General features: G+C 48.9%; 1 protein-coding gene across 1 annotated transcript in view; it reads left to right on the top strand.

The window, feature by feature from the left end:
* Positions 1 to 868: 868 nt before the first annotated feature.
* Positions 869 to 11,421, top strand: part of LOC141245028 (uncharacterized) — a gene marked incomplete at its 5' end in the record, with an annotated part of 309,664 nt that continues 299,111 nt past the window's right edge. The window contains one exon of the mRNA XM_073669044.1: positions 869 to 970. Coding sequence (XP_073525145.1) covers positions 869 to 970 — 102 coding nt within the window. The remainder of the gene's footprint in view (positions 971 to 11,421) is intronic.

Here is an 11,421-nt window from a genome sequence, read left to right as displayed (position 1 = left end):
TCCTCTGAGACGTGGTGGGCTCTGCTACATCAGATTACAATGTGTCAGTGCAGACAATCCTCTGAGACGTGGTGGGCTCTGCTACATCAGATTACAATGTGTCAGTGCAGACAATCCTCTGAGACGTGGTGGGCTCTGCTACATCAGATTACAATGTGTCAGTGCAGACAATCCTCTGAGACGTGGTGGGCTCTGCTACATCTGATTACAATGTGTCAGTGCAGACAATCCTCTGAGACGTGGTGGGCTCTGCTACATCTGATTACAATGTGTCAGTGCAGACAATCCTCTGAGACGTGGTGGGCTCTGCTACATCAGATTACAATGTGTCAGTGCAGACAGTCCTCTGAGACGTGGTGGGCTCTGCTACATCAGATTACAATGTGTCAGTGCACACAATCCTCTGAGACGTGGTGGGCTCTGCTACATCAGATTACAATGTGTCAGTGCAGACAGTCCTCTGAGACGTGGTGGGCTCTGCTACATCAGATTACAATGTGTCAGTGTAGACAGTCCTCTGAGACGTGGTGGGCTCTGCTACATCAGATTACAATGTGTCAGTGCAGACAATCCTCTGAGACGTGGTGGGCTCTGCTACATCAGATTACAATGTGTCAGTGCAGACAGTCCTCTGAGACGAGGTGGGCTCTGCTACATCAGATTACAATGTGTCAGTGCAGACAATCCTCTGAGACGTGGTGGGCTCTGCTACATCTGATTACAATGTGTCAGTGCAGACAATCCTCTGAGACGTGGTGGGCTCTGCTACATCAGATTACAATGTGTCAGTGCAGACAATCCTCTGAGACGTGGTGGGCTCTGCTACATCCGCCGTCTTCTATAACCTGCTCTCCCTCCTGTGTTTCAGGTTCTCCTTTTCTCCCTGCGCCTCCTCACCGGTTCTCATTGGAAAACGGCCCCCATCCCATGCTGTACCCCCCAATCCAAGATCGAGAGCTCTGCGGCCCGGGTAAGACACCAGTGCACTGCACCATGTCATTTCCAGCAGTGACGTCCGTTCTGTGGCGCCGGTCACCAGTCTGGTATCACATCCTACATCACTGGCCCTGATGACTGGTGACCGGCGCCCAGCGAGACCTCACATACAGACGCTTCTCTGACCCACGGGGCGAGAAACGTACAAAGTATTATTATAATGAGACTGTGGATACGCGGGGGTTAGTGGGTGCCCTCATCCACTGGTCTGTGACCGTGTAGACCAGGGCTCATCTCACTAAACGCCCGCTCTCCTTTCCCGTGGGCAGAACACTACTCAGACATCGCAGCGTGAGGGTAACACTGTGTGACAATAGCGCATTGAACCGTCCTAACAAATACCCAAGATGGTGCCAATTACAGTGCCTCACCCTTTCCCTGGCTCGCCAGGATTATAGCAGCTGCGACTTCGGGGCTTCCAGGGTAGTGTATTTCCACCATTGACACCCCACTTTTGGCAGGCATCCACAGAGAGGCGGTAACGACAAGCTCACGAAGCTGACAGTCCTTTGAGGTACTTGACCAGACGTTCCCAACCTGGCTTCCCCAAATGTCTCCATGGGGCCAGGTGACTGGAGGGTCCCAACCTGGCTTCCCCAAATGTCTCCATGGGGCCAGGTGACTGGAGGGTCCCAACCTGGCTTCCCCAAATGTCTCCATGGGGCCAGGTGACTGGAGGGTCCCAACCTGGCTTCCCCAAATGTCTCCATGGGGCCAGGTGACTGGAGGGTCCCAACCTGGCTTCCCCAAATGTCTCCATGGGGCCAGATGACTGGAGGGTCCCAACCTGGCTTCCCCAAATGTCTCCATGGGGCCACGTGACTGGAGGGTCCCAACCTGGCTTCCATAAACATCTCCATGGGGCCACGTGACTGGAGGGTCCCAACCTGGCTTCCCCAAACGTCTCCATGGGGCCAGGTGACTGGAGGGTCCCAACCTGACTTCCCCAAATGTCTCCATGGGGCCAGGTGACTGGAGGTTCCCAACCTGACTTCCCCAAATGTCTCCATGGGGCCATATGACTGGAGGGTCCCAACCTAGCTTCCCCAAACATCTTCATGGGGCCACGTGACTGGAGGGTCCCAACCTGACTTCCCCAAACGTCTCCATGGGGCCAGGTGACTGGAGGGTCCCAACCTGGCTTCCCCAAACGTCTCCATGGGGCCAGGTGACTGGAGGGTCCCAACCTGGCTTCCCCAAACGTCTCCATGGGGCCAGGTGACTGGAGGGTCCCAACCTGACTTCCCCAAATGTCTCCATGGGTTCAGTGATGGTCAATAGAGCAGATCTGTATTTCTCCAGCTAGGGCCGCGGTCCCTTAGGCTGGCATCCTGTAGAATGTCAAATCTTTGTCCCTCTTGATGGAGCCATGGTGTCTTGGCTGCTGTTCTGTAGAGTATCATTGCAGAAGGAATAGAAATCCCTTTTTATACCGATATCTGTGGGTCAGGCCATCATCCACTGGTCAGGGGGGAGATGGGATGAGATTAACTCTCATTGTTTGAGTATTTAATCAATCTGCATGGATTGGCCTTCACTGTTTTGCAGATCAATAATCTACATGGACTTATACAACGGGTAATCAACATATTAGCTAAGATTGATTGTTCAATAACTCTGCGTCCCTGTACTCCAAAGATAGCAACACAATCAACTGTACGAGTTGATATAATAGATAAACAGCAGCCATTCAGCAATTCACAAACATCAATTCAAGAGTCAACATTCAGACAATAGTCTATGTTTCTTCACCCACCAAAGAAAAACACATCTATTCAAGTGTCAACTTTCAGACTCTTAAGAACAATAGTCTCTCGCCTGGCCTACCAAAAAGAAACATCTGCCATTATTAAGATTAAATGCTGTGTCATCACATTGCTCCACCTTCTTAATTAGCCAGATGTGATAGGATTCCGATCATCCTTCTCAAGGTCCTCGGCTTGACCTGGGTAGCTCCTCACTTAGTCAATGAAAACCGACTCGTATCCATGTCCAAGTCTCCACACTTGGTTATAGTGGTGGGATACTACTCAGCCCGGCAGATGTGGAGGAGCTGCAGGGGACTGGTGTTCGTAGACACCATCCAAGGGCTGAACAAGCAAGGAGGCGTATAGATAGACCATAGGTGAGGTATACACAGCAGGTTTTGAACGCCACAATGTCCAACCCCACCAGCTCGGCTTTGGGAAGAGGACCAGAGTGGATGTATAACCGAAACGAGAAATGGCAACTACAAGAGCTGCGCAAGCTTTGACCGATTGAATATCAGGCCACCGACACTCAGTCGGATTTGATCCCGGAAGCTATCATGCTTCTATCCTAGGTTTCCATATATACCAGGGACATACAGGGAGAGTGAGGGTTAGCCGCCATGGAGCGAGGGCGCCAAAATCTCCTTATTTAAGGTGCCAACTCCCGCTAGTAGTCAGGGCAGATAGATATTGGCTCCACGGGGATTTAGGTCACATTTGGGTTTGTCTGGGATTTATCTGACATTCAACATTATTGTTTTGGCTAGTTTATCATGTATATTCATTGCTTGTGGCCATCGGCTACCTTTGTTTCCTGTTACTAAAAGGCCCACCTTGTCTGGAAGCAGGAGAGACAAGACTAGCTATATGTGTGGTTGTTTTTTAAGAAATATCTTTTTTTACTATTGGTGGTCCCTAATTGGATCATATTCATTGGTCTGTTTTTGTTCAGACTATATGGTTGCACGTAGGGTCTTTTGGTGTTCATTTGAAAAGTCTATTTAATAAACATATGAATTTTAAGGGGTTTATGTACACACTTTTTGTCCCCTTTGGGTTATTATTTATTTCTTTGTATGTTTAGTTGCAGGTACCAAGTGCCACTGAGTGCACGGAGTATAAGGGAACAGAGGATAGGAGGGAGCAGATCCTGAGCAGAAATGAAAACATGAAAACAGGGATTAGTTAGATTATTGAGATGATGAGATGTGTTTTTAAGGCATAGAGACTGGGCATTAAACGCATTGTTTTGGGTAGAGTATTCCAGAGAACAAGTGTAGCATAAGAAAAGTCATGAAGAAAGGAGTTGGAGATTCAGATTATGGAGGTTGTTAGACTTAGATCTTTAGCAGAAAAGAGAGAACAGGAAGGACAGTAGGCAGATGTAGATGAGATGTAGGGCGGTGCAGCACTGTGGAGAGGACGGGTAGGGTGGTAGACAGATGAGGAGGAGATGTAGGGCAGTGCAGCACTGTGGAGAGGACGGGTAGGTGGTAGACAGAGATGAAGAGGAGATGTAAGGCGGTGCAGCACTGTGGAGAGGACAGGTAGGTGGTAGACAGAGATGAGGAGGAGATGTAGGGCGGTGCAGCACTATGGAGAGGACGGGTAGGTGGTAGACAGAAATGTGAAGGAGATGAAGGGCGGTGCAGCACTGTGGAGAGGATGGGTAGGGTGGTAGACAGATGAGGATGAGATGTAGGGCAGTGCAGCACTGTGGAGAGGACGGGTAGGTGGTAGACAGAGATGAAAAGGAGATGTAAGGCGGTGCAGCACTGTGGAGAGGACAGGTAGGTGGTAGACAGAGATGAGGAGGAGATGTAGGGCGGTGCAGCACTGTGGAGAGGACAGGTAGGTGGTAGACAGAGATGAGGAGGAGATGAAGGGCAGGGCAACACTGTGGAGAGGACAGGTAGGTGGTAGAAAGAGATGAGGAGGAGATGTAGGGCGGTGCAGCACTGTGGAGAGGACGGGTAGGTGGTAGAAAGAGATGAGGAGGAGATGTAGGGCGGTGCAGCACTGTGGAGAGGACGGGTAGGTGGTAGAAAGAGATGAGGAGGAGATGTATGGCGGTGCAGCACTGTGGAGAGGACGGGTAGGTGGTAGAAAGAGATGAGGAGCAGATAAAGGGCGGTGCAGCACTGTGGAGAGGATGGGTAGGGTGGTAGACAGATGTGGAAGAGATGTAGGGCGGTGCAGCACTGTGGAGAGGATGGGTAGGGTGGTAGACAAATGTGGGAGAGATGTAGGGCAATGCAGCACTGTGTAGAGTACGGTTAGGATGGTAGATAGAGGTGAGGAGATGTAGGGCGGTGCAGCACTGTGGAGAGGACAGGTAGGTGGTAGACAGAAATGAGGAGGAGATGTAGGGCGGTGCAGCACTATGGAGAGGACAGGTAGGTGGTAGACAGAAATGAGGAGGAGATGTCGGGCGGTGCAGCACTGTGGAGAGGACAGGTAGGTGGTAGACAGAAATGAAGAGGAGATGTAGGGCGGTGCAGCACTGTGGAGAGGATGGATAAAGTGGTTGTGAAGATCTGAGGTTGTGGGTTGTAATAATCACCTAGGCAGGTTAACTATGCAACAATATTTTATTCCTTACATCCATGGTTGTATAACAATTCCAGGTAAAATGGGCAAAATACAATGCTCTCAGTCCACAAGTTCCCAATATGGGATCGGTAGTCCCACTGTCCCTGTACTAGGCGATACTCACTGTCTTCCAACTTTTGGTTGTCCCACAGATTTCGTATCTACCACCTTTATAGTCTGTAGCCACAGTTCACGCTCCTCCAGATGACAGATAACACAATCGAAGCCCTTGTATCGAGCAGCCATAGCTCTTGAAAAAGTTCATCAAATCCGGGTGACAGATCCCACAATTGTAGCACATGTGTCCAGCCCATCTGGCAACCAATATCCAAATTCCATAGGCCATCCATCCATGGCTCCAAGTACTCAGCCTAGATCCTATCCCTTCAACGACATTCCACCAACTCCCAACTAAACATGTGGCTTCTTTTCCTCCTTCCTGGGGATCAGCTCCCTGGAGTGGGCAGAAATGTTCACACCCTCCCTGTGAAGAAATGGCACCAGGGGGGCCCCGCAGAATCCCGCGGTCGCTGCTTCTTCCGGTGGATCCACACCCCGCCACCCGCCTGACGTCACACTACACAAGACGGAGCACGTGATACGGATCTACCCTTTGCACCAGCGTGACGTTCCGCACCCCCTCAAGGACGCGTAAGGTCAGATCGGCACAGTTCTACACCATCACCTCCTGTCCACACGGGTACAGAGAGGCACCAGGGAGTGGAAGACGCTGACGTGGCCACACACTCTCCCATACTCCTGACAGGCTGAAAGGCTCTTTCACTAATCCAGTGAAGCAGAGCCTTGGTGGCCTGAATAGAGCTGCAACCAGTTTCTATTTGATATAACAGACTTATATCGGGCTAGAAACTAGCATGGTAGCGCTTTCGTCGGACCGAACAACAGACGTAGGGTTCGTGGATCGATATACAAGAACAGCCCAAGATTAAATTATATATTTATTCGCCATGAGGGTTCACTAAAAAATCTACTATATACACAAGGTTATACATATACAGTGGTCAGAGTTACAAATACAAAAGCATGGTACATCAGGCATAACAGATCGATATTAAAGTCAGTTACCAGTAGATGGAAAGCATGGCTCGGGGAATGGGCAGCCACATGGGGAAGGTTGTGGGCCCTGCTTGCTTGCTGGACTTCTCCCACACTTCTTGATGTCACAAGCTTCCCCAGGAAAAGACAATAGGCTTTTGGCTTCAGAGACCTTCAAACTCTCTGGGAACTCCCACTCCCGCCCCCTGGCTCAACCCCAAGTCTCCACCCTTGTTCCTTCCTAGGTAAGAGACTCCAAGAACTAAAGGGGCCCATACCTCCTTACTGGAAGGTCCCAGGGAACCGGTTCTGGTGTCAACGGACCCGGCCGGGCCCCTGCTACGTGTGGAAACCAAACACACTGGTTTTAGGAGGTTCCAAAAGGCTGGGACGTGTATCTCCTCTTCCCTACACACTAGATTGGGCTAGGATGCAGTCTGGCATTCGCTATCTCCCCCTGAGCTAGAAAATCCATTTTGTGAAGAGCTGGGACATATAGTTCTCCCACAAGTCGGTATTGAAATATAGTACCTTAACAAAAAAGCACGTTAATGAATAAAGGAAAGGATCACGGCAGGGAGCCTGCCTGTTAGCTCAGCTCACAGCTACAGAGGGACACTCGCACTGAAGCCCCCTTCCCTTTTCTCTTACAGCTGGGAGTCGGGTTATGCTGCTCATGGAAACCTGACAACCAGGGCACATGTGATTATTATAGAATATTCTTCACACTCCCCCTTAAACATTTGCTTTTAGCTGAAAGCTTGAAGAATATTCCAGCAGTCATTCACCTGGGACTGCATGTGAGACCCCCTGTGGTGACGGCTCCGGTAGGTCTACTTTCCCCATCCACACAATGGGACTGGTGGCTGTCAGAACAATGGCTTGAGGACCCATGAGATAATTGAGTTTAATAGAATGATTACTTTCCTTGAATACCAATCTTGAGTCTGGCCTTATGTACAGTTGTGCTCAAAAGGTTACATACACCTGCAAAATTTTTCCTTTCTTTGCCTTGTTTCAGAGAATATGAATGATAACAAAAAAACTTTTTCTCCCCTCATGCTTATTCGTTGGGTGAAGCCATTTATTGTCAAACTACTGTGTTTTCTCTTTTTAAATCTTAATGACAACCAAAAACATCCAAATGACCCTGATCAAAAGTTCCCATACCCTGGTGATTTTGGCCTGATAACATGCACAGAATTTGACACAAATGGGTTTGAATGGCTACTAAAGGTAACATCCTCACCTGTGACCTGTTTGCTTGTAATCAGTTTGTGTGCATAAAAGCTGAGTGAGTGTCTGGGATCCAGACAGACTCTTGCATCTTTCATCTAGCCACTGATGTTTCTGGATTGTGAGTCATGGGGAAAGCAAAAGAATTGTCAACGGATCTATTTGAAATGTTAGTAGAACTGTATAACACAGGAAAGGAATACAAAAAGATATCCAAGGAATTGATAATGCCAGTCAGCAGCGTTCAAACTGTGATTAACTAATGGAAAATCAGGGGCTCTGTAAAAACCAAACCACTGTCAGGTAGACCAACAAAAATTTCGGCCACAACTGCCAGGAAAATTGTTCGGGATGCAAAGAAAAACCCACAAATAACATCAGCTGAAATTCGGGACTCTCTGAAAACTAGCGGTGTGGCTGTTTCAAGATGCACAATAAGGAGGCACTTGAAGAAAAATGGGCTGCATGATCGAGTCGCCAGAAGAAAGCCATTACTGCGCAAATGCCACAAAGTATCTTGCCTACCATACGCCAAACAGCACAGAGACGAGCCTCAAAACTTCTGGAACAAAGTAATTTGGAGTGATGAGACCAAAATTGAACTTTTTGGCCACAACCATAAATGTTACAGTTGGAGAGAGGTCAACAAGGCCTATGATGAAAGGAACACCATTCCTACAGTAAAGCATGGAGGTGGATCGCTGATGTTTTGGGGATGTGTGAGCTACAAACATACAGGAAACTTGGTAAAAGTTGAAGGAAAGATGAATGCAGCACATTATCAGCAAATACTGGAGGGAAATTTGCACTCATCAGCCCGGAAGCTGCGCATGGGACGTACTTGGACATTCCAACATGACAATGATCCAAAACACAAGGCCAAGTCGACCTGTCATTGGCTGCAGCAGAACAAAGTGAAGGTTCTGGAGTGGTCATCTCAGTCTCCTGACCTCGGTATCATTGAGCCACTCTGGGGAGATCTCAAGTGCGCAGGTCATGCTAGACAGCCCAGGAATTTACAGGAACTGGAGGCTTTTTGCCAAGAAGAATGGGCAGCTTTACCATCAGAGAATAAAGAACCTGATCCACAACTACCACAAAAGACTTCAAGCTGCCATTGATGTTAGAGGGGGCAATACACGGTACTAAGAACTGGGGTATGGGAACTTTTGATCAGGGTCATTTGGATGTTTTTGGTTGTCATTACGATTTGAAAAGAGAAAACACAGCAGTTTGACAATAAATGGCTTCACCCAACCAATAACCATGAGTGGAGGAAAAGGTTCTTTGTTATCATTCATATTCTCTGAAACAAGGCCAAGAAAGGAAAAATTCTGCCGGGGTATGTAAACTTTTGAGCACAACTGTATGCTTATTGCCACTGAATGAAAGCATTGATTCCTGAGGCTGAACTGATGAGCAAACAAATCACTAATACAACACAATGATAAGATTGACGGACCTGGTGCTCCGTGATGGAAAAAGTCTACATCCCTCAGAGCCGTGGACTCCACTCTACGTCCATTGGTCCATTAGACTTTAGTAAGTGGCCGGCTTCTCACAGTGTCACAGTGGTAGACAGATGATCAGGAGATGTAGGGCGGTGCAGCACTGTGGAGAGGACAGGTAGGTGGTAGAAAGAGATGAGGAGGAGATGTAGGGCGGTGCAGCACTGTGGAGAGGACGGGTATGTGGTAGACAGAGATGAGGAGGATGGATAGATTGGTAGGCAGATGAACTGGAAATGTAGGGTGATGCAGCACTGTGGAGAGGACGGGTAGAGTGGTAGACAGATGAGGAGCATATGTAGGGCAGTGTAGGACTGTGGAGAGGACAGGTAGGTAGGGTAGTAGACAGAGAAGAGGTTGAGATGTAGTATGAGCTGCATTGTGGAGAAGACATGTATGGTGGTAGATAGAGTTGAGGAGATGTAGGGCGTTGCAGCACTGTGGAGAAGACAGGAAGGTGGTAGACAGATGATGAGAAGATTTAGGATGGTGCATCACTGTGAAGAGGGCTGGTAGGGAGGTAGACAGAAATGAGGAGGAGACGTGGGGCAGTGCAGCACTGTGGAGAGGAGGGGTAGGGTGGTAGACAGATGAGAAGGAAATGTAGGGCGGTGCAGCACTGTGGAGAGGAGGGGTAGGGTGATAGACAGATGAGGAGGAGATGTAGGGCGGTGCAGCACTGTGGAGAGGACGAGTAGAGTGATAGACAGATGAGGAGGAGATGTAGGGCGGTGCAGCATTGTGGAGAGGATGGATAGATTGGTAGGCAGATGAACTGGAAATGTAGGGTGGCGCAGCACTGTGGTGAGGACGGGTAGGTGGTAGGCAGATGTGGAGGACATGTAGGGCATTGCAGCACCGTGGAAAGGTCGTATAGAGTGATAGACAGATGAGGAGGAGATGTAATTAGGTGCAGCACTGTGGAGAGGACGGGTAGGGTGGTAGACAGAGATGAGGAGGAGATTTAATAAGGTGCAGCACTGTGGAGAGGACAGGTAGGGTGGTAGACAGCGATGTGGAGGAGATGTAGGGCAGTGCAGCACTGTGGAGAGGACGGGTAGGGTGGTAGACAGAGATGAGGAGGAGATTTAATAAGGTGCAGCACTGTGTAGATGGGTAGGTGGTAGACAGAGATGAGGAGGAGATGTAGGGCGGTGCAGCACTGTGGAGACTACGGGTAGGGTGGTAGACAGAGATGAGGAGGAGATTTAATAAGGTGCAGCACTGTGGAGAGGACAGGTAGCTGGTAGACAGAGATGAGGTGAAGTAAGGTGGTGCAGCACTGTGGTGAGGATGGGTAGGTTAGTAGATAGAGATGAGGAGGAGATGTAGGGCGGTGCAGCACTGTGGAGAGGATGGGTAGGTTAGTAGATAGAGATGTGGAGGAGATGTAGGGCGGTGCATCACTGTGGAGACGACGGGTAGGGTGGTAGACAGAGATGAGGAGGAGATTTAATAAGGTGCAGCACTGTGGAGAGGACGGGTAGGTGGTAGACAGAGATGAGGTGAAGTAAGGTGGTGCAGCACTGTGGTGAGGATGGGTAGGTTAGTAGATAGAGATGAGGAGGAGATGCAGGACGATGCCACACTGTGGTGAGGACGGGTAGCTGGTAGAGATGACGAGGAGATGTAAGGTGGTGCATAACTGTGGAGAGCTTTATGGCTGAGAGAAATACATTTATATTGAATTCTGTAGTGGATGGACAACTAGTGCAATAACTAGCACAGGGTAGAGGCATTAGTGTAGCTGCTGGACAGAAATATGATTTTAGCTGCTGAATTCAGGTCAGATTGGAGAGGAGAGAGTTTAGTAAGAGGGAGTGTGATGAGCTGGCCTTGTTCTGAAGACTATTGATCCAATGGACGTAGAGCAGAATCCGCAGCTCTTAGCGATGCAGACTTTTTCCATCACGGAGCACCGGTTACCTCAATCTTATTGTTGTGTTCTATTAGAGATTTGCTTGCTTGTCAGTACAGCCTCAGGAATCAAAGTTTCCATTCAGTGACAGTAAGCAGAGGAAGACATGCAGGCTGGATCTTATGCATTCATAAGGCCAGAGCCAAGATTAGTAATCACTGAAAGCAATCAAGCCCTTGTTTTCCCAGCCACTAGTCCTATTGTGTGGATGGGGATAGTAGATGCAATGGAGCTGTCACCACAGGGGGTCTCACATGCAGTCCCAGGTGAATGACCGCTGGAATATTCTTTATGCTTTCATCTAAAAGCACATGTTTAAGGGGGAGGGTGTGAAGGGAGTTGGGAGAGTGACATTGAAGGAAGA

This window comes from Phyllobates terribilis, unplaced genomic scaffold, assembly GCF_046119375.1.
Source record: "Phyllobates terribilis strain yellow unplaced genomic scaffold, ASM4611937v1 Scaffold_1__5_contigs__length_1240528914, whole genome shotgun sequence".
Lineage (NCBI taxonomy): Eukaryota > Metazoa > Chordata > Amphibia > Anura > Dendrobatidae > Phyllobates > Phyllobates terribilis.
Note: the sequence above shows the minus strand (reverse complement) of the source record. Positions and strands in the feature narration are given on the sequence as shown.